This window comes from Meles meles, chromosome 1, assembly GCF_922984935.1.
Source record: "Meles meles chromosome 1, mMelMel3.1 paternal haplotype, whole genome shotgun sequence".
Classification (NCBI taxonomy): Eukaryota; Metazoa; Chordata; class Mammalia; order Carnivora; family Mustelidae; genus Meles; species Meles meles.
Window position 1 is genome coordinate 61065167 of NC_060066.1, and position 26761 is coordinate 61091927.

General features: G+C 47.1%; 1 protein-coding gene across 1 annotated transcript; it reads left to right on the forward strand.

Annotated features, from left to right (window-relative positions):
* The first annotated feature begins 1163 nt into the window (after positions 1 to 1163).
* On the forward strand, positions 1164 to 26513 carry SBSPON (somatomedin B and thrombospondin type 1 domain containing). The gene is made up of 5 exons (XM_046026678.1): positions 1164 to 1511; positions 11090 to 11284; positions 20157 to 20247; positions 21848 to 22024; positions 24224 to 26513. The coding sequence occupies exons 1-5, from the start codon at positions 1298 to 1300 to the stop codon at positions 24339 to 24341; spliced, it is 795 nt and encodes a 264-aa protein (XP_045882634.1). The 5' UTR covers positions 1164 to 1297; the 3' UTR covers positions 24342 to 26513.
* Positions 26514 to 26761: the final 248 nt, after the last annotated feature.

Sequence of the window (26761 nt, forward strand, 5' to 3'; positions counted from 1 at the left end):
CCAAGAATGAATTTCTTTTTAGAAAGACTTTAGAGCATGCTTTCCTTAAAGTTCATAAGATACAGTTCTTATTATTTAGGAAATCTTTTTCACTTCACAACTTTTTATTTTTTATTGTCTTTCTACTTCTATAGCGAAGAATTTTATTTTAAAGTTTTTGTTACTCGTCTCTCTAAAGAGTAAAGGAAAGTCCTCTATAAGAAGTCTGCATGAGAAAGGGAAAAAATTCGTCTCTGAAAGTCATTAGAAATCTTAGATTCACAGATACAGGAAATGTCATGTTCCTGGTTTCTCACCAAAATCAGAATAGTTTCAATGATTTAAGAACATAAAATAAAATGAAATTTCCAGGATAATTTTTGGTTAACAGAAAGAGTGAGGTGCAGAAAGTGTAATAAATCTGGAGAGAAAGGGGGAGGGAAATGTATGAGGAGTTAGATGAGCGCTTTATTAAAGCGGGCGTTAATTGCTACAGTATCATTAAGCAGTGTTTCTTTGGGGAAATCTGCTCTCACAGAAAGCAGAACACAGTTTATTTTGTTATTCTTTCCTTAATATCCATCAACTGCCCCTTCAGTGAAGCAAAGTGGCATTTCCTTGGGCCGGGAAAAAAATCTCATCATAAAATATAGCAAAGGAAGGAAGCAGCTTTGGTCTTATTTCCTTGCTTCTAAGGGGCCTCTGTGGCCCGCGGGGACTGGGGTTCCGAAAGAAAATACAGTGTGAGTTGTCCCCGGCGAAGACAGGGTGACCCGCTCACACTGCGGCGGAGACCGGTTTGTTGCGCATCAAGCGACATTTATTCGTCTCCAGGCTTCAGAGTAAAATGCCCACTCATGAACCTGAGCCCCGGCGTTAGGAAACAGAGGCTGGAGGCAGGAAATGCGGCCGTCCTGGCCGAGCCGCTGGCGCATCCGACGCTCCCTGGGTCGCGGGGATCCCGGAGCACCTGCTGCTCGGCTCTCTCCCAGGGCGGTCCCCGCGGGCGAGGGGCGGAGGGCGGCGGGCGGGCTGGCAGCGGGCAAGGGGCTGGTGCCCCGAGCGCTGATCCGAGCGCCCCTGGGAGAGGCGCCCTGCCCACCTGGGAGGGGGCAGCCACAGCACCCGCCCGCGCCCCGACCCGCCCGCCGCCAGGGCTGGGGAGGGGCGGCGCGGAGGGCGGGGGCTGGGCGCGGGGCAGGGCCGGGCCGGGCTGCGCGTCGCCGGCCGCTCGGGCTGCTCGGGCCCGCTGCTCTCCGAGGAGCTCACCACTATCCCGAAGGTCTGCGCGGTGGCAGGCGCCGGCAGAGGGCTGGCCATGAGGACCCTGTGGCTGGCGCTGTGCGCGCTGGCGCGGCTGTGGCCGGGGACCCTGGCCGGCTGCGCCGAGACGGGGCGCTGCTGCCCGGGACGGGACGCCGCCTGCTTCGTGCGCGGCTGGAGGTTGGACAGGGTTTATGGGACGTGCTTCTGCGACCAAGCCTGCCGCCTCACGGGAGACTGCTGCTTCGACTACGCCAGGGCATGCCCAGGTGGGTGGCGGGGCCGAGGGTGGGGCGCCGGCCCTTTGCCAGCAGCCAAGGGACACGGGATCCCACACCAGGGACCGCAGCCCAGGCGCCAGGATCCCCCAGCCCCTTCCATCCCGGCATGTCCAGACGTCTATCCTGGTCTACGTCTCACCCCTCCATCCAGGTACACCTCCTTCATCCAGGTGCATTCAGTTCCCCGCATCCTGGAGTCCTCGAGACCCCTCCCTCCATCCAGGTACACCCAGCTTCCTCTTTCCTAGGGTCCTCCAGCCCCCTCCATCCAGGGATCCCTCAGTCCTCTCTGTCTTGACATAGCACCCCAAAGCACCTCTCCCCACGAAAGCCTGGATGGAAAGGGCTGGAGTCATCCCTTCTCCTCGAAGTGTGTGCGGTTCAGGAACCTCCTACCTGGAAACATGCATGTCTGCTTGTGGGGAATGTCCCTGGCCCAGGCTCCACCACGTTCCTTCTGTTAACCCTCAGGGATCTTCCGGGTCTTGAGGGGTGAAAAGAGAAGGGATGTGTAATTACCCACTTGGTGCCCAGGGCTTGCCCTTGTAGGTACTTACTTCTGCAGAACAAGTTCTTGGAGGCTCACAGCGGCCCTCATTTCTAGACTCCAGCGTCTGTCACAGCGTCTTTCTCCTAGGAGGTGTTTGATATGCTCTTTGCATTCAATTTTATCTCTATAGCATGATAAAGGTTTTTATCTGGGGATTCCCATTATATTTTAATCCTGCTGGCTTTCCTGTAGGGTCAGTCATTTTCTTTCTTTCTTTCTTTTTTAAAGATTTTATTTATTTATTTGACACTGAGAGAGAGAGTGAGAGAGGGAACACAAGTAGGGGGAGTGGGAGAGGGAGAAGTAGGCTTCCTGCTGAGTAGGGAGCCCGATGTGGGGCTCGATCCCAGGCCCTTGGTATCATGACCCGAGCTGAAGGCAGATGCTTAAAGTCTGAGCCACCCAGGTGCCCCGTGTCAGTCATTTTTGTCTGTCAATTCCCAGTGTCACAGCCCCTGGCAAGGGCTCAATAGATGCTGATTTAACTAAATGAAAAGAATAGTGAGTTTAGTCCTAAAGAACAAGGTTTACCTGAGAGAAGCCAGCTCCAGAAATAAGAGTAAACTTGCTCATCTCGTCACCCCAAATGCCTCACATATGTCAGGGTTTGGCCTCAAGGATCCCCGGGTTGTGGTATCCTCTGGACCTTCTTGGGAAAATAACCTGCAGGTCCGTGTCATTACTTGGGGAATCGGACATCCTGTGGAGAGGAGCAGGCCTTCTGCCTCTGTGAAGCCAGAAGAGGCCACCAGCCCCAGGCAAGGTAGCACCCAGACCTGCTCCCGAAAGAACACAATTGAAAAACACGAAGATATTTTTGATCCTGTTTGAAAGCTAATGATTAACCTACAAATATCGATCTTCTTTTTGATAAGCCTGTCTCCCTTTCCTGCTTCAAGGCCAGGGTATTTTACTACTCAAGTAAGGTGAAGAGTGGCTTATTTAGGAAATGAAGGGCCCTCAGGCCCAGTCCCTAGGCCCCTCGGAGGTAAACTCCTGTATTCCTGTAGACCAGATAATGTGCCCCGGCCTGTGGGAAGCACAAGGCTACACAGAGGAGGAAGACACAGGCTCTGCTCCCTACAGGTTCACAGTCAAGCAGGGGAGTACACCAACGAACCACCTACAATATGCTTAGTGCCCAAATGAGGGCTTCCAGAGGCTAGGAAATGAAAACTCGGAAGACCCAAGGGATTCAAGGAAGACTTCCCGGAGGAAGTAACATGCAAGCCTGGTCCTGGAGAATGAGCCGGAAGTCTCCAGAAGGGGAAGAGAATTCTAGCAGGAAAGCACCATGTGGTTTCTCCACAGACCTGTGGGTGTCTGCCTTTGGTGCCAGGAACTGGGCTGGGCCCCGAGGCGGGACAGGCGGCAAGCCCAGCTGGATACGGAGAGATTCAGGCATGGAAGAGGCTCGGGTAAGACAGCCCAGTGTCGTGAGGAGAACTGGCTTTCCAGGAAGGCCTCGCAGGGCTGTGAGGGGTGGCAGAATCCTCAAAGTCTTTATTTGGTCACAAAGAAATCCCGTCTTTTCAGTGCAGGCGGTAGAACCATTCCAATGAAAAGCCTAGCATTCGGAGCATGGATGCGTTGGGATGAGGACGAGATGACCTCCCCATCCTGGGAGGGGCGCCCCAAGAAATCACAGCATCTTGGCGCCTGAAGGAGGAAGAGCTGCGAGCGGTGGGCATGGGAACCGAAACAAGAAAAAGAAAGGAGCCCCCAAAGAATTTTAAAAGGAGCATATTCAGCCTTTGCTGCCCTTCCCCAGGGAGTTAGCCGAGGCCCTCACAGGCCTGAGCAGAAACAGACACAGGACCGAAACGCTCCTCTGCGCCCGGAGTTTCTGGGGAGGGGAGGAGAAAATAGAGACAGCTGGAAGCTGGCCACTTGGAAAGCTGAGCCCGCTTGCTCTGCAGGGCTGAGGGTGAGAAGGGGCGTGGCGAAGCCAAGATGCTCCATCTCCTTAGCCCTGGAGAGGTGTCCTGGCCTCGAAGAAGCCTCATACAGACAAGGGAGCGAGGCCGTCCCAGGGCCTGCCCATCAGTCAGTTAACGTGAATGGGCAGCACAGTGACGGCTGCGGCCCGGTTTTGGGCTGCCATCTGCCACATCTGTTGTGCATGGCTGTTACTGATTCCCAAAGATGTCAACATTCGGCAGCTCGGGGCCCGCCAGCCACTCCAAAGACATGGAACCATTCTGCCCCTTAGGATCTCTTCCCCTTACCCAATGTTATGTTACCTGTTGATGCCGTCTGAAACCTTTTGGACTGAAATGACATTATATGGGAACCAAAAATGGAGCTGTGTCAGGAGAACTGACACAGTTCTGATTTTTTTCTTCTTTGTGAAGACATTTTTTTTTTTTTTTTTTTTTGGTGTAGCTAAGAGATGAAATACTGGAATTTCTTTTTCTGAAGAGGACTTTTTATCTTTTACTTCGTAAAAATAAAAATAAGTTATTGGATCTGTGGAATTACTGAATTGCCCAAAGTATCTGTTCTGAAACGAATCTCAGAAAAATCTCATGATGTTATCAATTTCAACACCAATTATACTCTATCTCCAACCACCCTTCCCCCCCCAAAAAAAGGAATAGAAAATTCTCCATTGACTGTGTCTGACCAGGGATGGGGAGTGGTACAGGAGGAGACATCCAAGTTACCTGTTCTGAAAGAACTTCTATGAAAGCTTCCTTATCAGGCTCAAGATGCCCCAGTCTCTAGTTCATCACCTGGGTTTCTAGAGTCCGCATTCTAAGATCGTAGAAACAGCAGGCAGCACTAGATGTTTTGATGAACAGATTCAGTAAAGAGTAATAATGAACCCAAGGGGAGCAGGGCAAACGTTGAGTAGCCTGTGTGAACCAGTCTTTTCTTCTGGATTTCCCAGGGAATCTAGGAAACTAACTTGCCCAAATCTGCTGACCGCATACCTGGCGGGAGAAAGGGCAAATGTACTGGAAAATACGGGCTCCGAAACTCACGATCTACGTTGATATAGAAAAGTTGAGGCTTTACTGGAACCACAGAGGTCGAGAGCAGCATGCGGCTTCCCCTGCCTTTGTCTCTGGAGGAGAAATGAGCAGGGCCTGGCGCCAGCATTCAGCATGACTTGACTTTGCAGGCTTGGGCTGCAGCCCTGGGCATTCAGTGGAGGAGGGTAAAGCTGTTCCCTTCCACCACACTCATTCCGTGCCAGGCACCTCACAACTCTAGTCTGACTTGGGTCTCTCAACCCACTGCCATGGTCATCAGAACACTGGGAGGTTGGGGAATCCGTCCCAAGTCATGTGGCTAACCAGTGATGGAGTGAGATTTGAACCCAAGAACTTTAACTCCAGAGCCCACATGCTTAAACATTATGTTTTGACCCTCAGAGGAATGAGGCTTTATGAGAAGCTGTGTACTTGGCAGGGCACGTACCAGATCAATACTGGTAGAGTGAGTGAGCCTTCTCTCTCTTTTGGCTGATACTCCTCGAAGGCAAAAAAGTGTGTCCTGCCCCTCCTTATGACCCCCAACGGCCATGGTGGTATCACTGAATTATGTTTGTTTCAACAACCCGAGCAGTCATTCCACTGAGGGGATGTTATCTGTGGCTGCAGAGAGCTCCGCCAGCTGGGTTGTAACCATCTGTGCCTTCAGATATGACCCTTGCCGCCCTCGTCTGCAAAATATGTTTGTTGCAGAAAACTTGGAAAATACAGAAATGCAAGAAAGAAGAGAACAACTCACCTGGACACTGACTACTGAGAAAAGCACAATTATCTTTTTGATTCATGTGCCCTTTTTCTCTGGAGTTGCCTGGTGTATAAATTTCTGTTTTTTTCTAATGAGGGAGACCTTTTTATTTCTCTCTCAGATTTCATGAACTTATCCGGTTAATATCTCAAAAGAAAAAAAAACCCACAGGGGCCTGTATTCTGCAAGAGGAAAAAATACTTGGTCATTTTATTGGAGCTTTCGGAGGGGGCGGCAAATAGGCATTTGGGCAATGTGGTCCCTTTTGACCTTCAGAGAAGATTTGACAAGATTTCTCAGAAAAGGGGATACATGAGGAAAGAGAAAAAGGCCCATGACATTTAAAATCGTGTTGCCATGTGAGGTGTGTGTGAGTGTGTGTGTGTGTGTGTGTGTGTGTGTGAGAGAGAGAGAGAGAGAGAGAGAGAATTATTTTTCTTCCACAGAATCTCAAGAATCAAATCTATGTGTAAATGCTAACACTGTGAGTAAAATGCAAGAATACTTTCATAGCAATGACTTAGGACTATTTGAACTTAACATGAGGGAGAAGGGTGCCTGGGTGGCTTAGTCGTTAAGCGTCTGCCTTGGGCTTGGGACATGATTCCAGGGTCCTGGGATCAAATCCCACGTCAGGCTCCCTGCTCAGCCGGAAGCCTGCTTTTCCCTCTCCCACTCCCACTCCTCCTGCTTGTATGCTCTCTCTCTCTCTCTCTCTCACTCGCTCGCTGTGTCTCTCTCTGTCAAATAAATAAGTAAAATCTTAAAAAAAAACAAAAACAAAAACCATGAGAGGGAAAGTACTTGCTCGTGGGTGGCCTTAAACTTTTAGGGGGCAAAGAGCCAAGCAAAGCAGGCAGGGCCAGATCTATGATTAGCCAAGGAGACAGTGCATGAACATGAGAGCAAGGTTTTACGTTAAGAAGAAAGAGCCCAAACTCTGTGTATGAAAGGAAGGACTGTCAGCTCAGTTTGTTAGTGTGTGTGTGTGTGTGTGTGTGTGTGTGTGTGTGTGTGCGATCATCAAGGAAAACAGTAGAAGAAGGTTTTTTTAGTTACCTTTTGGCACCTAAGACTGAGAGTAGTGTGTCTAGGTCTGGTTGCCCCTGCTCACAGAGGCTGCGAATGGACCTGGACAGGGCCCGCTGGTAATTCTGAGGCGTGGGGGAGGGGTCTAGAAAGATGGGTCCCTTAGCTGGAGTCATCAGCCTGGAAGTCCCTGCCGGAAAAGAAAGGGGACCTCCTGAGACATTAAGTCCCTGAGCTGCATCGCTAAGATAAACACAGATTTTTTTTTTACCCCACCATATTCTGAAATTCTTGAGTGAGGGTATTTTGGATCAAATAAGAGGAAATACTGCTCCATGCCACTGATAATAAAATGAAAGGAGCTTGTTTTTTTCGAGATGCGGTACTGCCAGGAGCTATAAATGGACTTAAAAGCATCGAAAGATTTGTGGCTGCCAGGAGAAGCTGGGATCTATGTAACCTGGAGGCACAGAAAGCCATGGTCCTTCCCAAGACACTCCTTGAGGCCACCGTTGCTGGGAGAGTCCGGACAGCTCTCGCCCAGGTTAAGAAATTCCCATACTTTTGGCTCTGGGAGTTTCTGATTTTGCTCCTGTCCTTCAGCAGGCTTCCCTTTCCCACCTTGGAGCCTTAGTGCTTTGGCTTCTAACTAATGATATGAGCAAACCAGAATCTGTTTCAACGCAGAAAATTTGTTTAGGAAGAAGGAGGAATTTGTCCAATGACATTTCATTCATTCATTCAACAAATATTTATTGATTTATTGAGTTTGATTTTATTTCAAATTCAACAGCAATGCACTGAGAGCATTTAAAAAGCCATTTATTATTATTATTGTTATTATTATTATTATTTAAAAAGCTTAGTGTAAAATTTTTTAAGGTAATTGTACTTGGATATGACTGGCTATTCCTGTGAGGACATGTGAAAATGGGCTCTACTCTTGCTTTGGGCAGATGCCCTACTGAAATATATGACTTATTTCCCCTTGTTGGCCATTCTCTTTTTGGTCGTGGTAGGGACATATGATAACCAGAAAGCTGTTGAGGAAAGGGGACTAGCCAGAACTTCAGAAAGGACTTGATAATTCCTTGTCCTCTGCATCTATCCATTATCTCACGTCCTAGTGAGCAGAGAGTCAGACATGCCCAGTGGCCTAAAGCAGGAACTTAGGGATCCATGTCTATGTTCTCTTCTGTGTCTACGTCTCTGTCTCTGCTCTCATTACACTTGTTGGAACCACCACCCAAATAAATTACTTGCATTGAAATCCACATCTCAGGGGCATCTTGGTAGCTCTGTCATTAAGCCTCTGCCTTCGGCTCAGGTCATGTTCCCAGGGTCTTGGGATGGAGCCCCACATTGCGCTCCCTGCTTCGAGGGAAGCCTGCTTCTCCCTCTCCCACGCCCCCTGCTCGTGTTCCCTCTCTCGTTGTGTCTCTCTCTGTCAATTAAATAAATAAAAATCTTTCAAAAAAAGAAAGAAATCCATGTCCCAGAGTCTGCTTCTGGGAAACTCCACCTGAATATTACATTGAGTTTAAACAGGAAAAAAGAAAACCGCCGTTCACGGAGCATCCTGGCATCTGTTAAACCTAAGTTTCATTTTTTTTCTAAAAGGGGTGGGATGATGTCATTAAATCCTACCATTAGGACATTGGGAAGCTGTGACAAGCTTGGTGTCAGGAATGATCACGTTGCTCACTAGGTCTATTGGCCTCCAGTAATAACTAGGGAAATGTGAAGATTGAGAAAGTCAGATTTTAAGAAAGAATATTTTGACATGCTGGCTATTGATGTGAATACTAATGGAATAATTCGAAGGAAATGTGTGTCATGCAGCTATAATATATGACTTGAGATGATAAATTTGCCAGAAGTTCCTGTACTTCCCCTGGCCTCTGCGGCCAAAGATCTCTTGTGATCCATGATGAATTGCACTACAAACAATTAGAAGTTCGAAAGTTAATCATGAATTTAATCTTTTGTGCAGAATAGGAATAAGTACCTCAGATTTGCCTTCCGACTCAAAATATTTTGTGGAATCGCCTTATATTTGTATAATTCTATGTGAACTTTTTTTCATTTTGTTTTATAATGAAGCCGTCGAGATGACGCTCAGGACCCAGAACTTTCTTGATTTTCTTTATGAGGCTGTTAAAGTCATGGATTGAAAATATGAAACAGGTACGCCTGGGTGGCTCAGTTGGTTAAGCTGCTGCCTTTGGCTCAGGTCATGATCCTAGGATCCTAGAATCCAGTCCCACATCAGGCTCCATGCTCAGCAGGAAGCCTGCTTCTCTCTGCCTCTGCCTGCCACTCTGCCTGCTTGTGCACACACTCTCTCTCTGACAAATAAATAAATAAAATCTTTAAAAAAGGAAGAAAATATGAAACAGCATTTTCCAAGGTCAAACATTAACTGACAGGAAATACAACTGATTCAGTGATTTTGTGATTTGAGGATGTTAATCGGGGGGCAAACCAAATAAAATAAATAAACATGGCACGTGAGACACAAATGTTGAAGAAATGCCAGGAAACAAAAATTCTGTCAGAAAACTGTCCCCAGTATGCTCTTTTACCATATGGATAGCGTGTATTCAAACCGAGGCCATATTACTAAATTCTGAGTTAATGCCATGGCAAAACTGTATTTCAGAGTGGTGTCCAATGTTGATCTATGAAATAAGTGTCCCATTTTGTTTTTTTAAGTATATTATTAAGTGTTGTTCAAGGCCAGCACATCAGGGCAAGACTAACTAGGCTCAGGGATGAAGAGATTTGGGTGACAGAGAGTTGTTGAAGACTTAGGGACAGAATGCATGCTTGTCAGCCAGCTCCTAGCCCAGCAGGCAGTCTCTTTCAGTGCCTCTGGCTCTAGGGTCCGATTGAGATCTTGAAAATGGGAGGGATCCACAAGAAGTGACAAGAGCAGGAAGTGGCCTGTTACTGATTTTCCAGTGGATGTGTGTGTGGCAGGTACAGGTGACAAGTCTCAGGTTCCAAGTCTCTTGCTTCCTTCCCTACCCGATGTGGGATGCCTGTGAGTTTTTAGATTTAATAAAAGCATGTTTTAAAACAGTCTGAGGTTTTTGAATTACTGACAGATGTTTATGTTGTGTGGGACCCTTTTCGTGTCAGGGTGAGCTGTGTGCTGCCAAAGGATGGTCTTCCAAAATCCATGAACCCCAAAGAGAGTGTGCTGAGAGGTCAAATGAGTTTTCAAGTACAAGCTGTCAGAAGTCCAAGTCAAGATTTCAGAGAGGTTAGAGTGCTTTCTTGGTGAAAACTCCGTAAGCTCGAAAGTATGAGGATGGTAGAGAAAGTGGATCACATTTTGTGGCAAGGGAGTTATCTGGGCCTCTAGTTCGGAGGCACGTCTTTTGTTTTCTTACTCTTGTTCTTATAAACAATCTCAAGTCCTGAAATAATTCCACTGAAAAACTCATTATAGTTCTTTTAAAAGGTTTGTTAGGACTTTGAATGGGAAAGTTAAAAATGCAACCACAGAGATTTTCCAGTCATGGCCAGAGAATTGCCAAATTCTTGCCCGGGACTCTGCCCCTTCATGCCTGACCATTTGTACTCTTTCCCCTCTGTGGGCTCTGGTTGCCTTCCTGCAAACTTCAGGCCTCCTGGTCTAGGGGGTCTAAGAGCCATGGAGGGTGAGAATGGAGCACAGAAGGGAAGTCCCAAGTCTAGAGGTCCCTCAGTGTGGCCCTAACCAGGTCTGATGGAGGGACACCTTTGAGGATAAAAAGTGACTTGGGCATTTTCTTTTACATTTTTTTTCCCCTTGACGTTTTTCCACAATGAATACCTATTACTGTTAAAATAAAAATGTTCCGAGCAGGGCAGAATAAAGTTAAAATCAAGGAAATGAAAGAGCGAAGATCTTATCTAAGCCCACAGAGTATGAGGAAGTACCCAAAGGCGTCACTCTCTTAACTGGGCTGTGTCCCTGGCTGACACCCACCTTCATGATCCCAGAACAGCTCCCCGTCTGGCTCGGAGAGGGGCGGGTTATCAGCTACCCCACCCGGGCGGAGCGGGGTGGGGGTGGGGGTGGGGGGGTTCCTGTCCACCGAGCCCTGCACACACTGTGCCCCCGCTCCGATGAGGGCGCAGTCAAAGCGCGGGGTGAGTGGGCTCACCCCGACTGTTGATGTTGGCGGGAGCGGCCTGGCAGGCTGCTGGGTTTACCCAGGTGAGCGTCCCAGCCCGTCCTGCTGTTTTTCAGCTCGCCCGTGCATCGTGGGGGAGTGGAGCCCCTGGAGCGGCTGCGCCGACCAGTGCAAGCCAGCGGCCCGAGTGCGGAGGCGCCCGGTGCAGCAGGAGCCCCGGAACGGCGGCGCGCCCTGCCCGCCCCTGGAGGAGAGGGCCGGCTGCCTGGACTATTCGACGCCCCAGGGCCAGGACTGCGGGCACTCCTTCGGTACGGAGGGTTTCACCGCGGCCGCCTTTGTTGTCTGTGTTGGTTTTCCATCTCTTCCTCCCCCTGAAAGGCCCTAGGCCGAGCCGGGAAAGTTCGGTGCGCTTGGCGGGGGAGTGGGATGGGCCGGTCCGCCCAGAGCGGGCAGGAAGCTCAGGAAATGCTTGATAAAGGAGTGTCCGCCGCATCAGGGCCTCCCTGCTCCAGCCCTCCGGGGTCGGGGCGTTCTTAACCCCGGGGTGGCCCCCGCTTCTGTGCTTGCGCTCGGTGGAAAGGGCGCGTGCATCGGGGTGTTTAGCCAACTCTGGCGGCAGAGGACTGTAGGTAGAATGACAGTATTTCACACCGGATAGTAAGTGTCCATAAGGTAACTATTCATCTTGCTCCTTTAATGCCTGTGTCGTCAGGAAGGCTCATCACACACGTGGGAAGGTAATAGAAAAATGATTAATTCCCAAGCAGTGATAAATGATTTTCATAAAACCCCTGCTCCTCCTCTCCACCTGACTGCATTGGGGCTGATGTGATCAGATCTGTAATTTGAAAAGATCATTCTGGTTGTGGAGTGGCGGAGGAGCCAGAATTCCACCAATGAGTGAGTCAGGAGCTGTACAAAGCTCACAAAGAAATAAGCATCAAGGCCAACACCAAGGTGTTCATCTCCTTTGAACCTGATAGAGCAAAAACATTGACTTCTCTGGATAACAAAGGCCATATGTTTTTCATAGGAAACTGGAAATTTTTATGCCAACATGACACTCGTCAAGCCATTTTGCTCCTTTTTTTTCATTCTATGCACAAATATTTATTGAGCATCTACTGGTTGCCAGGCACTGGGCTGGGTGCCAGGGTTACCTTGGTGACATAAGCTGATGGGAGCCTGCTGTCATGCAGATGGGGGGTGGTTGGGGGGGAATGGGGAGGTTGATAATTGACGATCTTAGGAAATCAGTCCCAGAAAATTACCACTGCCATTTGGTGCAACTGGTCCTGAACAAGTGAGTTGTTTGGAGCTATGAGTGTGTGTAATAAGCTGATTTCCCTGGGTCTTGGGGGAGGAGGGAAGCCACAGGAGTGGAGAAGGGAAGGGACTTCTCTAAGGAGGGAAAGGTAAGACTGAGAAGTGTAGAACTTTCCAGAGACTTGCATGGTGAACCAGGTAGTCAGGTAGAGAGGTTCGAGGAATTTGGGGTTGATGTGGGGAAAACAGGACCACAAGAGGCGGTAATGCCCAATAAGCCTTTTTGGGTGGTGCTTGGATGGAGTTGCGTGAGAAAGGGAAGTCCAGAGGCTATGGCCTGACCATCCAGAGGCGGAACAGAGGAATCTTCCAGGGGCTGTGTGTCTAGGGGATGGCAACTAGGCAGCATAGTTGGGAGTCTCTGGGTCAGAGTTTCCAAGGCCAAGGGTGGTAGCAGCTTGGGGTCTTGGCTCCCAGACTTTTTAGCTCATCAATGGCCAGCAGGTGCCAGGTATAGTTTCACAGGGTAGGTAAAGCAGGCAGGGCCCAAATGGCTAAAAATCTGCTTGTTTGGCAATTTTTAAAACAATTTGGGGGACGTCTTGGTGGCTTAGTTGCTGGAGGGGCTGACTCTTGGTTTCCACTCAGGTCCTGATCTCAGGATCGTGGGATCAAGTCCCCCATGGGGCTCTGTGCTCATGAGGGGGAAGGCGGGTGGTCTGCTTAGGACTCTTTCTTCCTCTGCCCCTCCCCCCATGCTCACTCAAGCACTCTCTCTCTCTCTCTCTCTCTCTCTCAAAATAAACAAATGAATCTTTAAAAACAGAGAACAATTTGGATGCAAAAAAATTTGAGTTTGCGCCAGTGGGCTTTGGAGCTAACAGTTGTCGGCCAGCTGTGGGGGAAGTCAATGACCTAGAGACCATCTTTGACTCATCTCTCTAACGGTGGGGAAGCAAAGGCCCCTTTGAGAGGTTGAAGGAAGGCCAGAATCTGGGGAGCGCAGAGAGTGGGGCTGGCATTGAGAGGGGAAGCGGCTGCCCTGAGCTCTCCGTTTAGGATTTTGGTCTTTATCTTACGAACCCTGGAGAGCCACTGTAGCATTTTCTCATGTGGTCCCATCTGGGATTTGAAACCGTGGCTGTGGTAGGGGTGTGGCTAACGGCAGGGCTGAGGGGGCAGGGAGGTCTCTCGTGGGCTCCCAGGGAAATAATTTAGTGCTCACAGAAACAGTCGTGGCACAAAACCACAGTCAGCTCATGTCCTCAGCAGAGCACGACAAAAAGCCTATTGGGGAGGAAGTCGCTGGAGGCCATTACTGATTTTCTGGATGACTCTTAAAACCTGTAGTTGATCCATCAGGAAGCAGCTACTTTGCTCATCTATGGGGTCTGGCTGCTAAAAGGTCCTTCTTAAGTACATTTGACTCTTCAGTGCTACTCCAGGCTGTCACAGACCGGCTTTGCAGTCTGGGCATCTCTTTATAATAGCCTAATGCAGGTCACAGGAAAAGGTACAGGAAGGTCAATGAGAGAATGCTATGGAACATGGCCCAAGGACACCAGAGAGCACTGGGCCCACAGCCTACACCCCCCACCCCCCCCCCGCCCACGCCCCCCCTCCCCCCCCCCACCCCCGCTAGGGTTCTGGTCTCTGCCTGGAGCTGTCCCCCTCTCTCCTCTGGGCAAACCCCCTGGACCTGTCCTCCTCCACCTGTCCTCCTGTTCCTAAATTACCCCTCTCACCCACCCCTCCCACCAAACTCCACATAAGGCAGCAGTCTTCATAGGTGACTCCACGCAGGGTGTTAGTGACTTAGCAATAACACCAACAGGAGAGATCTGTACTCAGCCTCCGCCTCTCCTAATAAGGTCGGGTAAAATCCAGTTTGGGAAGAGAGGAGAAATCGCTCCTTGGGGACTGGGCACCAGCATTTGCAGCCCTGATTTCAGTTCCTGAGATGCACTCTCCTGTGGTAATGCCATGGAAATGATGACTGCTGTCACAAGCTGGTCAGGGAAGACAGGATCCCTCGAATATTCCAGTCCGGTGGTTCCTAAATGGTGGTCCCCAGCCAGCAGGGTCGTCCTCAGCTGGGAAATTGTTAGAAAGCCAAGTTCCTTGGGCCCTACCCAGACCCACAGGATCAGGATCGCTGGTGCTGGGTTTAGCACTGTGCTTGTATCCAGGCGTCCAGGGAACTCTGCTGCTCATCAAAGCCCCAGAACTGCTCTAGCCTGGGTATGGATGCACCGTCCTTCCCTCAGCCCCTGACTTATAGCTGGATCCCTCACATGCCACTTTCCCAAGGGCAGAAGCCCCCAAATGCAAAACAGGGCTTTAGTCAGGAAAACATGGGGTAAATCAGACTATATTCTCTAAGGAAGACCTTCTCGGAGGCTTTAATATGCTGATAAACGTTTTCATTCTACAAGAGGGAGATAGGGTGTGGGATGCTTTCCCACCTTACTTGACCCCTTTTCCCAGGGGATCTCACCGAGTCACTAGTGTTCTGTGGAAGACACCTGGGAAAACGATGGACAACAAAAGGGAAATGAAAGTAGGGATGTGGTGGATTGCCCTGAGCCCTGTCTCACCCATGTCACCGCAATTCCCACGCATTCATTGACATAGGTCTTCATTTAAGGTTCACTGAGCATCTTCGACAGCCAGTGCTATGCTGGGTTCTGGAGATACAGACTCGAGTACCAAGCCTATCAGCTAATTCCAGCTCAGGGTGAGGAGCGAGCAGATTGGTGTGGAGGCACAGACAAGGGGCCCCCCTTCCACTCGGGGCTCTCAGTCCAGCTGCGTGGTCACCAGTGACTGCCTCCCCGCTCCACTAGACTTCTATTCCCCGAGCAGGAGACTTGGGTGCACGGCTGAGCAGTCCCTCGCAGCTGTGGGGTGAAGAGCTTTGACCAACATTGACTCAGTGCTCATAGCCATCCTATAGGACAGTGTGTTCGCTTCCTATGGCTACCATTGCAAATGACCCCAAACGTTGTAGCTGAAAACAACTCAAATTTATTATCTTAGGGTTCTGTGGGATAGAAGTGCAACCCATGTATCCCTGGGCTAAAATCAGGGTATTGGCAGGGCTGCGTTGCTTTTGGGGAGGCTCTGTGGGGAGAATCCAGTTCCTTGCCTTTTCCATTACCCAGAGAGGGTCACGGTTTCTCTCCTCATGGCCCCTCCTCCCTTTTCACATCCAGCTACATTGCATCTCGGCTTTCTTCTGTAGTAACACCTTCCTGTTCCTCTTTGAAGGACGTGATTATACTCAGCCCACCGAGAAAAGCCAGGATCGTCTCCCCATTTTAAGGCCAACCGAGTAGCAACCTTCATTCCATCTGCAACTTTAATTCTTCCTTATGAAATAACATATTCACAGGTCCTGGGGAGTAGGATGTGGAAATCTTTGAGGGACCAATATCCTGCTTACCTGGAAAAGGGGACTGCCTCATTATCCTTGAAACCAAGAGGACATTAGAGCTCAGGAAGGTGACAGCATTTGTTTTTGTTTTTAAGATTTTATTTATTTATTTGACAGACACAACACAAGTAGGCAGAGAGGCAGGCAGAGGGAGAGGGAGAAACGGGCTCACCGCTGAGCAGAGAGCCTGACGTGGGGCTCGATCCCAGGATCATGGGATCATGACCTGAGCTGAAGGCAGCACTTAACCGACTGAGCCACCCAGGCGCCCCAGGTGACAGCGTTTGTAAAGGACTTCCAGAATCCAAGCCTGGATCTCAGCCTCTAAATCCTGTGGGATTTTCCGTCTTGATACTGCTTTGTTGCTCTTGTGACCTAAAATTGCAATTTCAGGTTCTGGTAACTAAGTAGAAATAGAAAGGCGCTGTGAGACCCGTGAATGAAACGGGATCACTGACGCTCTCTTAGTAACAATAAAGTAGCTATTGAATTTTTCGCATTTCCTTTAATGCAGATCTTAACTCTATGCTTACTGTAAAAACAAGTCCAAAAAGCCCTATTATTGTATTAGTTGTACACCCTGACTCTTCCTAAAAGGAGATCGATGTGTATCATAAGCTGTATGCTTCTGGGCTGCTGTTATTTGTCACATTTTCATTCTGTTCCCTTTTACACTGTATCTACAGAACAGTGGTTCTGAGCCTGCCTTGGTGACACCCCATTGTGCCAGAGAACTTATGAAATTCCCTAAACAAATTCAATTTACTTTCATGTTCAAAGTAAGTATGCACGGTGCCACGCTTTTAGAAGTGGAGTTGTTGTAAAACCGAACAATGCCAGGCTGATAGGACGCCAGGAAAGTTGGCAAATGGCCTCTTAAAAAAGAATCTATTACATCTGGATATTGTTGCCAGGAAGGGGGAAGGCGGGGGAACTGGCTTTTATTGTGAGCCTTTGTCCCCAGGCACCCGACTATGTTCTTCCACACATAAGCAGCAGTGGGACTGAAGGCAAAAATAATTCTAAATTACTTACCACTCTTAAGTAATGGAAATTAAATTTGGGGGAGATATTAAAAAGTTACGCTGGCTCAGAGACCCCCCAGGCAATCTGGCTGCTGTTCTAGTTTCTGAAGACTCGTTCAAGGAGGAAGTGCCTCCTCTCAGTAGAAATGAGCCACCCAGCCAAGCCAGGGCTCAAGGAGGCAGGACACACAAGACACAAGGCCCAGGGTTACTGGCTGGCTTTTAGGATTGGTCCTACCTGCAGAGGCTTGGCGCTGAATGTGGAGAGTAGATAGAAAAACCCAGAAGTGGTCTTTTGTGTTGGGGTCCTTGCTTCATCATTTACTGTGAATTTCCCCTTTCTTTAATTTTTTTTTTTTTAAATTTCCCTTCCTTTAATGTCTTTGAGCCTCAGTTTTCTGAGAACATCTCATCAGGGCACTTCTTCCCAAAGTTTTTGTGGGGACCAGTCACAGACGATGAGAAGGTACTTTGTAAAGAAGCAGGCTGGAAACATACAAGGCGCTGTCCTAATCGGCATTCCTCTGTGCCCACTGTGAGCAACCGCCCTACCCTGGGGGTCCCAGGCCCCATCCCAGCCCTCCCCCTCTTCCCAGAGGGGCCTGAAAGGACTCCTGGGTAGAGGCCTCATGATATCCCTTTTATTCTTTTAAAGTTAGGTTATATTAGGGACACAGTAGGACCAGAAAGGGAAAATAAAACAGCATTTAAGCAATCCATAGGAAATATGCTGCGCTAAACAATGAAACATTGTGGTTCACTTTTTTTTTTTTAAGATTTTATTTATTTATTTCACAGACAGAGATCACAAGCAGGCAGAGAGACAGGCAGAGAGAGGAAGGGAAGCAGGATCCCCACTGAGCAGAGAGCCCGATGTGGGACTTGATTCCAGGACCCGGAAATCATGACCCGAGCCGAAGGTAGATGCTTTAACCCACCAAGGCACCCAGGTGCCCCATATTGTGGTTCACTTTGCAAGAGTCTCCAGGCAGTGAGGAGCATGGTTTTAGAGATAATGCTTACCACCGCTGTGTTTAGATGGGAGTCTTGAACGTGTTCCTTAACCTCTCTGTGCCACAATTTCTTCATCTGTGGAATAGGGAAATAATAGTTCCAAAGCGTTGTTGTAAGAATTCAATGCATTCACACGTGAAGGGTGCCCAGCATTATGCCTGGAAACTTAGAAGTGTATCATTGTTAGTTTTCATTATTATTATTATTACTATAGAACTTTTTCTAAGGATTTTATATCAGATATTATAGTCACATACTGCCCTTTCCCTCCTAACCTCATTTCCCCTCCCCACCCCGAGCTATGTACTAAGTGCATTGCCTTTGAACTTCTGTAATAATATACGTGGTACAGATAAGGAGATCAGATACATGTTTTGAGCTAAAGAAACACATCCTGAAAATTTCATAGTTTGGCTGGTCCGATGCCACGTGGACTGAACGGCAACTGTATTCTTCACTTACTGAATGAATTCCTAAATGTGTCACAAGAACAGGAATGGAGACATACACATGGAAAAGCTAAAATCCCCTCGACGTTGGTGTTCCAGAGAATTAGAGCTAAGAGAAAACAGCGAGTTCCTAACATATATGTGCTCCCTCGTTCTTTCTGATTCTGTCCACGGGTTTGGGAGGTCCCAAAGCTACGGTCCCGTTTAGAAGGAATGGCATGTTCTCTGGAAGACGATTAAACGTGTGAGTGCAGCAAGGAAGAGTCTCACGGCCTCGACTCTTATGATGGATGTGAGTAATTTTGACACCGAAGAGACTAAGCACCAAACCACGTAGGACAAGAAGGATTCCTGCAACTCACAGGAGCAGGTGGCTCCCTGTTTTTCAGCCACTTGGGTCTTATATTCCCCGGCCCTAGCAAAAGGCCTCCCTGAGAAAACCTAAAAAAGAATTCGGGCTGCCATCTTGTGGCCATAAGGAGCCAGTAAGGAGCCAGGTCAAATGAACGCGTCGGCTCAACCCATCTGCTTGGTGGTCCTCTGGCCACTTTGCTCACGAGGATGATGGCGTGGGCAGCGCACAAGCCAACATCAGCTGGTCCCTACCCTTCCTGGGATGGTCCAGTTTCTGAAACGAAAGGTAGGAAGGATTGTTGAGCCGTCTCAGCCACAGGGCTCAGTGTGGGAACAGAAGACCACAGGGAGGTAGGACCCGTGTGGCTTGGTGGCAATTCTGTGACTTCATTGAACCGCCATACGTTGCCTTTGAGCTTACTGCGTGTGCCACGGTGTGAGGGCCACGGTGATGACCGGGGCAAAACCCTGCCTTCCTTGAGCTGACAGCAGACAGCACTGGGAGGTCATCTCCAGGTGCAGTACTGTACCTAGCATCAGGTGCCTCCCCACACCCCTACACTTAGTGGCAAACAGGAAGGAGACACACACAGACAAAGTCAGTGAAAGAAGAGAGCACAGATGGGGGATTCCTGGCTCCCTTTCTTCTGTCTGGTCCGGAGCTTTGGAGTTGGGACTGGGGTTGGGGACAGGGAGGAGAGGACCAACCTGACTCCTTCCCTGAGGCTGAGGGTTGGTATGGGGAGGATTCTGTGCTGGCTGGCACCAGGCAGTCACCCTGAGGCCACGTGGCAATCAGGGAAGCTTCCAGGCTGGGGTGTTGAGGACCTGGAAGGGATGGGGGGGGACTCACACCACCTTCCTTGGTACTTCAGTTTTTTACATTTTACAGTCCTTTTTACATTTCCTCTCTCTCTGGTGTTCTTTTTTTTTTTTTCCTCCTTACATCCCCATTTCCCTCTCTTTTGTCTTCTTCCTCTGTCCTTTCTCCCTCCTATTCTTTTACTTTATTCTTCCTGTTTTTCCCTTTTCTCTTCTATTTCTCTTCCTTTCATCTTTAAAAACCTCACTCGGGGCGTCTGGGTGGCTCAGTCATTAAGCTTCTGCCTGTGGCTGGGGTCAAGGTCTCAGGGTCCTGGGATCAAGCCCTGCATTAGGCTCCCTGCGCAATAGCAGGCTAGCTTCTCCCTCTCCCACTCCCCTGCTTATGTTCCCTCTCTCGCTGTCTCTCTCTCTGCCAAATAAATACATTCTTTAAAAAGGAGAAAGAAAAAAACCGTCTCTCCCTTTCTCCATCCTCCCCTTTCCCCCCGACGTACCTACATCTTCCACTACTTCCTCTTGGTTTTTATTCCGGGCGCCCCATCCTCCCCTTCACACAGTGTCAACTTATTACCAAGGACAAGCCTACCTGTCAGAGGCCTGCAGCTCTTCCTGCCCATCGGCATGCACAAATATCTTCTTCGAACTGAGTTTTGGGGACACGGTAACTTGGCTCCGTCCCATTCCTGGTGGTGTGCCGTGGCCCGTTGCACTCAGGGTTGGTGGGCCCGAGACAGGATCGACACCGAGTTTGGGAAAGGTCACTGTGAGTACTTCAGGTGGCATGTGTCCGACTCTCTTCTCTCTTTCCTAGTCCCTGCCTTTATAACTACCTCTGCGTTCAACAAGGAGAGAACAAGACAAGCCGCGTCTCCACGGTGGTCTACAGACACAGAGGACACTGGGTAACTTGGTGTTTCTGTTTTGTATGGTTTGGTTTGGTTTTTCCAGCAAATGCTTTTCCAGGGGCGTGGCCAAGTCAGCCCTCAAAGCTCGTCTTGGTGTGGTGGGGTTTCTTCTGTTACTTGTTCGTTGACTGGGTAAAACGTGACTCTTTATCATGAGCTGGGGCCTACTTGTTTCTTCCCTGTTTTTGTGCGGCCACAAAGATTTGTCTCTGAGGGATCCCCTCAACAGGAAACCCGCTATGTAAAAGGATGGTATCACTTTATCAGTCGTACTCAGGATGTTCCTCTTAGAGTCATTAGGAGAACATGGACTCTGGCACCACCTGTGTTTGGCTAATTTGAAAGTGGCCCACACATCGGCTCTGAGGATTTCTGTCAGGACAGAAGACACAGCCTGGGGGGACCTCCATGCTTACCTGAAGTCCGCTCTTCAGCTGTCAGCAGACGGACCCCAGGCAGCTGCCTGTTTGGATCCCCCCACTGCCGCGCACTAGCTGTAAGACCTTGGATATGTTGTCCCACCTCAGTTTTTCTTCTTGAAAAATGAGGATATGAATGCCTGGCACATGGCATTGTAAGGATAATTTAATGAGAAAATGATGAAGAGACGTCTGGGTTAAGCTGTCTGACTAAAGTTGATTGAAGCTTCGCCCTAGAATTTCCTACCTCGGGACCTAAACTGGCCGACTGCTGTTAAAGCTCACGGAAGCAGACCCTCCAACGGCTTTCCGTCTAACCTGGGACAGCTCATGATTCTAGGGATAAGAAATTAGTCCGTTGGAGCTTAATTAGAACAAAAAACGCAACATGCAGGAGTTTTACTTCCCTGAAGAATTTTAAAATTATGTTGCTTTTTCATACAAGACTCTAAAGTATTCACCCATGTCTGGATGCTCCCCCAGGCCTTCAGAATCTAGTCACTTCGGTGCTAGAGGTTTCCACAGTTCAGTGTAAGGTGACACTAGCTTCGTCACAGAAAAATGTCTCCAGCTTCCCATTTCCCTTTCTCTCTGAGGCCCAGTAGAACTTTGATGCTTGGATTCAAGTTCCCAGCTCATCATTAGCCCAGATCACGCAGGTGAGCGGGTTTGAGGAGCATGGGGCAGGCCCCTGGGATCCACTGCTGCAGAACGTCTCGGGGGCCGGGCAGGGCACTGAGGACCAGCCCTCCAGGGGCTCACATGGTCTCAGACTCCAGATTCAAGCAAGTTCTTATTCTATTTCCATTTTTCGTTACCAGCAAAGTTAGTAAGGGCTATTTTCCTACTGAAATGTGCCTTTTATACATAATTTGGTTGTCAGATGAGGTAGGAAAGAGGCTATCCCGATTTCTGCCAACTCACGTTGACCAGGCAGTTATGGGAGAAGAGCCCCAAGCCTCACGGCAGTTGCCCGTCAGGCCTCATCCATCATCACAGTTTGGCAAATGAGAAACTCGACAGGGCGTCCTGTGAGGATGGCCAGGCTGCGAAGATGCGCGCACCACCTCTTCCCGTCTGTCCAGTGTCCTCAGGGGTTGCAGGCTTCCTGAGACCTCTTACGGTGTTAGGCTCTCTCTCATTACAGCCTGTGCAAGTGTCTTGTGTTTTTGCTCTAGATACTGTATGGAGTTCAAGACGGAGTCGCTGACTCCTCACTGCGCTCTGGAAAACCGCCCCCTGACTCGATGGATGCAGTATCTCCGAGAGGGGTACACGGTGTGCGTCGATTGTCAGCCCCCAGCCATGAACTCTGTGAGCCTTCGCTGTTCTGGAGATGGCCTGGACTCAGATGGGTGAGGGAGAGACATCGGCTGAAGGACTTTTCTTATTTTCCGTTGACACACATCTGTCCTCTCTTGAACAGCAAGCAGACCATGATGTAGCATATCAGGGCATGAGTCGGGAGTCAAAACACCAAGTCAGGAGAATCCTCTGTCTAGCAAGTCCTGAATCCAGGACACAGTTTACAGGATGGGACCCAGAGACTCTATAGCAGAGATGACTAGGTAAATTTGGATGTTGGGGTTCATATCACGCTCCCGAATGACCATTGGAAACCTGATCACTCCAAAGCAGTGTTTTGAAAACCACTTGAATCAGAACCTCTTGGGATGATGACTTAAAATATTCCGATTCCTCGGGCCCCTGGGTGGCTCAGTTGGTTAAGCGACAGCCTTCAGCTCAGGTCATGATCTCAGGGTCCTGGGATCAAGCCCCACATCGGGGATCCCTGCTTAGTGGGAGAATCTGCTTCTCTTCCTTCCTCTGCCCCTCCCCCCTACTCATGCTCTCTCTCTCATAAATAAAAGCGTATACACACACACACACACACACACACACACACACACACACACACACAGATTCCTGAGCCCCACTTGAGATGAAGTGAATCAGAATCTTTGGGGTTTTTTTTTTTTTTTAAGATTTTATTTATTTGAGAGAGAGCATGGACAGGGAGGAGAGGGAGAACTAGGCTCCCCACTCAGCAAGGAGCCTGATGTGGGACTCCATCCCGGGACCCTGGTATCATGCCCACAGCCGAAGGCTGACGCTTAACCAACTGAGCCACGCAGGTGCCCCCGGGGGTGGATTTTTAACTACCTTCTAGGTCAGGAGTTGGCAGATAGTAGATTCTTCCGCTTTGTGGGCTATATGGTCTCACTACTCAACTCTGCTATCACAGCATGAAAGCAGCCACAGACACTGCATGAACACTTGAACTTGGCTTTTTTCTAACAATACTGTATCTGTAGACACTAAGATTTGAATTTCATGTAATTTTCATGTGTCATGACATATTCTTCCTTCGATTTTCTTTAAGAAACAAAAAAAACATTCTTAACTCACAGACCACACAAAAACAAAGGGTGGACTGGATTTGGCCCATGGGTTGTGGTTTGCTGACCCCTGCCCAGATGGTTCACTCCCACAGCAGTGTTTCAGAACCACTGCCCAATGCGGGGGGGGGGGGGGGCATTCTAGAACCATGACTGAGATGGTGGTGGGCTCAGCTTTGTAGGATCAGAAACCTACAGAAATCTATAGATTGTCCAAAAGAATTGACCCTCAAAACTTTTTTTTAACCCTGAAAAATCTGTTCCAATCCTGTATTCATTTATCAGTTAAATCTGGTAATAACACTCTTCCTAAGAGAGGACTTCATGCTGGTCAGCTATTAGACAAAGACCCAATTTCAATCACACATGGATTATGGTTGTAATTATGTTAGGTGGGACTGGTAGAAATACAGATTAAGAAGTAAAATACCAACCTTTCCAGCTAGTTTTCATTCCCTTAGTGTATTTTAATATTTAATAACTTGAATTTGCTTATTAGTCACTTGTGCCTAATAAACTTTGTAAGGAGTACACCACATGAACAGTAAAGTGGTAAGACATTCATATCAAATAGAAACCAATCTTTAGACTTAACATTTATCTGAATCTCTCATCCATATTTTGTCTTTAAATGAACTTATAATTGAATTTGTACTCAGAAAACACCTTAAACCCTGGCTGAGGTTCCAATAACTTTAAAAATAATAATTTCAACAATCTGCCTTTGCTCTTCCTGCTTCTCCCGTTTCTTCATTATGGAATCGAGGAGTTCAGGATTACAAGAGCTCATTTGGGCAGACCCCTCTAATATGAATATACATGAAACAGGGAGCCATTTTCCTTTATCTAACACTTCGTATATTCAGATCAAGTGGGAGAAATGAATACAGTAACCTCAAACTGCTCTCTCCACAGTCTCTACCACGAGAAGTTATGCTCAAATAGAGACTAATTTGTAACTTGTTTTGATGGAGCCCCTAAGAAGGGAAACTCAGTTTGTGATCATTTTTAGTTTCAATTTTTAATGCACTTCAAAACTCCAGGTATGATCATTCTTTGAACAACAACAAAATACCTCAATTTATGATTCTGTAAATTAGAATTCTTTTTGGTTTGCTTTCAGCATAACTAACATTTTCCAAAATACCGTTTCAGAAATCAGACTCTCCATTGGCAAGCCATCGGCAATCCTCGATGTCAGGGAACCTGGAAAAAAGTTCGGCGAGTGGATCAGTGTTCTTGTCCAGCTGTTCACAGTTTTATTTTTATATAGATTGCGATGTAAATACTTCAGAATGTGTTTGTAAACATGCTAAACCTTACCGTGTCATGTTCAGTGCTTCATAAAACTTCAAAAACCATTTGGCCTAAGTCCCTGAACACATGTCATTGCCACACTCTGAAGCAGAGAAAGAAAATACATGGGCCAGTTCTCCAGATACCCAGTACCTTCATTTTTACTACCTCGAGGACCTGCCCCAAAAGTTCCTGTGGTTTTGTGTCCTTGGCCTTCTACAGAGTCCTCTCATTCGAAGGTCGCCCACATAACACAGAATGGACATCTGTTTGCAATGAAATTACAACAATATGGTCCGTTTTCTGGTGAGTAGTTGTCATTTAAGGGCAGCCAATGTTTTGAATCTTGCATTCCTTCTTTCTGTTCTGTAATCTCTTAAAAACTTCTCCCTTTAAAAAATGTATACAGATATTGGTATACTCTCACATACACATTTGCCATATATTATTCCATAAATTGTCAAATAATAATTTCAAGAAAGCAGTCACAAATAATTTTTCACAGGACAAGTTAAGATTTAGTAAGCATTTTGTAATGAAAAACCAACAGCTATGTTAAAAATACTTTTATGAAAAAAAATACTTTTATGAAGAAGAAATTTTCTTTGGTTAATTGACAAGGCTGATCAAGTGTTCATTCTAGGTCAATACAAATTCCTTAAATGCTGTGATTTTCATGAAGAGAATTCTGGCAACGATGAACGAAACAAAGCTTTCATTTTGAAAATTTTGCCATCATTAGCACCTAAGATTGTTTCCAAGGCTTACAACTTGAAGCTAAAATAATCTTTCAGATTTAAGTTTAAACTAAACTTTTTTCTTACCCTTTTTTTTTTTTTTACTTACTATTTTTCTACAGCATACATTTTCTTCTGTTTGGGTGGCAGGCAGTTATAAATTATGGAAGACGTGGATTTTATTACAAATGTGATGAACACACACACAGAAGTATTCGTCCTCTATTTTATGATTGGAAAACCAGTGAGGCAGAGACAAAGTGGCTTAAGGATGGGTTACTCTGCGGGTCAGCCACAGAGCCCGCTCTGTTTCTCATCCGGGATTCAGCTTCGATGAAAAGCAAGACTAGGAAAAGCCAAGCCCTTTCAATTCTGAAACAAATTTTAAATTTAGAACATTTTCTCTGGAGAACTGCTGCTTAAAATTTAAACTCCTTCGGTTCATTTGTATACAGTATTATTCACTAACAAATGATTTACTAAAATACGTTATTTCTTGGTACTTCCATGTAATGACAAGAATGACAATAGCAAACTTAATAGGCCTGAAAAAGTCCCTAATATTTAATGCTGAGAGCAGCAGTATTTCTCACGATATATTCATTTAACCATCAGAGTTGTTTTCATGGTAAATTCTTCAGAGATGAGTAATAAAAAATTTGAGTCTCCTCGAGGTTAGGACCTTAAACTCTAAGTTCAGTATTAACATTTTAAGACCATTTCTAACATTTGTAAAGCAAGATTTTTGAAGATAATTTTAATGTTACGTAAAACTTTTATACCAATTAATAAACTCTCTGTTCACATTTTTAAGAGGTCTTTACTTGTTTGACTAGAAAATACCCATATTTTCTGGACTGGTCAAAATTTCACCAAAACCAAAATTTAAAAATTCCCTCAGAATTGACAGGCATACATGTGGAGACTATCAGCCACAAAGCTATGCTGTATTTAGGGTTCCAGGCTGTATTATATCATGATTAACGTATTTGAGTTGTATAAAATCATTTTCCACCTTATGTATTTAGTTTTTAGTGCTGGCCATTTATTACTTTCACAGTGAAGTACATTTTTGTTATTTCTATTCTTGAGAACAACTTCATAGGCTAGAAGACTTAACAATTACTGTTTTTGAAAAGCTTGTTATTAGTTCTAGCAGAGTCCAAGGAAACAGTTCAGAACTGAAAATTGTAGTCTAAGTGATTAAGGAAGAACCCAAAGTTTTATTTTCAAGGTTAAAGATCAAAGTATTTAAGACCCCTTCAGTATTCTTTCTCATTGAGTACCAAAGGGCTGGGGTCCCAGCCACAGGCACCCTACAGTGATATGTGGATCCTAGAATTACTTAATAGGTTGATATTTCAAGTGTATGTGGTAAGTAATTTGAACAAAAATAAATATGCCCCAAATTATAATATATATGTGTTTAATAAAAATTATACACACATATATTTAATATATAACACATGTATGTCTACATATGTCTACATATATACATATATGTGCATATACGCACACATGCATGCACAGGAAAAGATGAAGAAAGGAATTAGGGATGGTGATCACTCAGAAGGGGAGAATGATAAAGAGATGGGGGGGAAACAAAAGGAAAAGGGTCAGGGTAAATAATAACCACACCATTCTCTTTTTAGGATCTTTC

Bases quoted from the DNA above. Each gene is read 5' to 3' on its own strand.
- SBSPON (XM_046026678.1), top strand. From the start codon at position 1,298: ATGAGGACCCTGTGGCTGGCGCTGTGCGCGCTGGCGCGGCTGTGGCCG. The intron at 1,512-11,089 runs GTGGGTGGCGGG...GCTGTTTTTCAG, and splicing joins CTACGCCAGGGCATGCCCAG to CTCGCCCGTGCATCGTGGGG. The intron at 22,025-24,223 runs GTGAGGGAGAGA...ATACCGTTTCAG, and splicing joins GATGGCCTGGACTCAGATGG to AAATCAGACTCTCCATTGGC.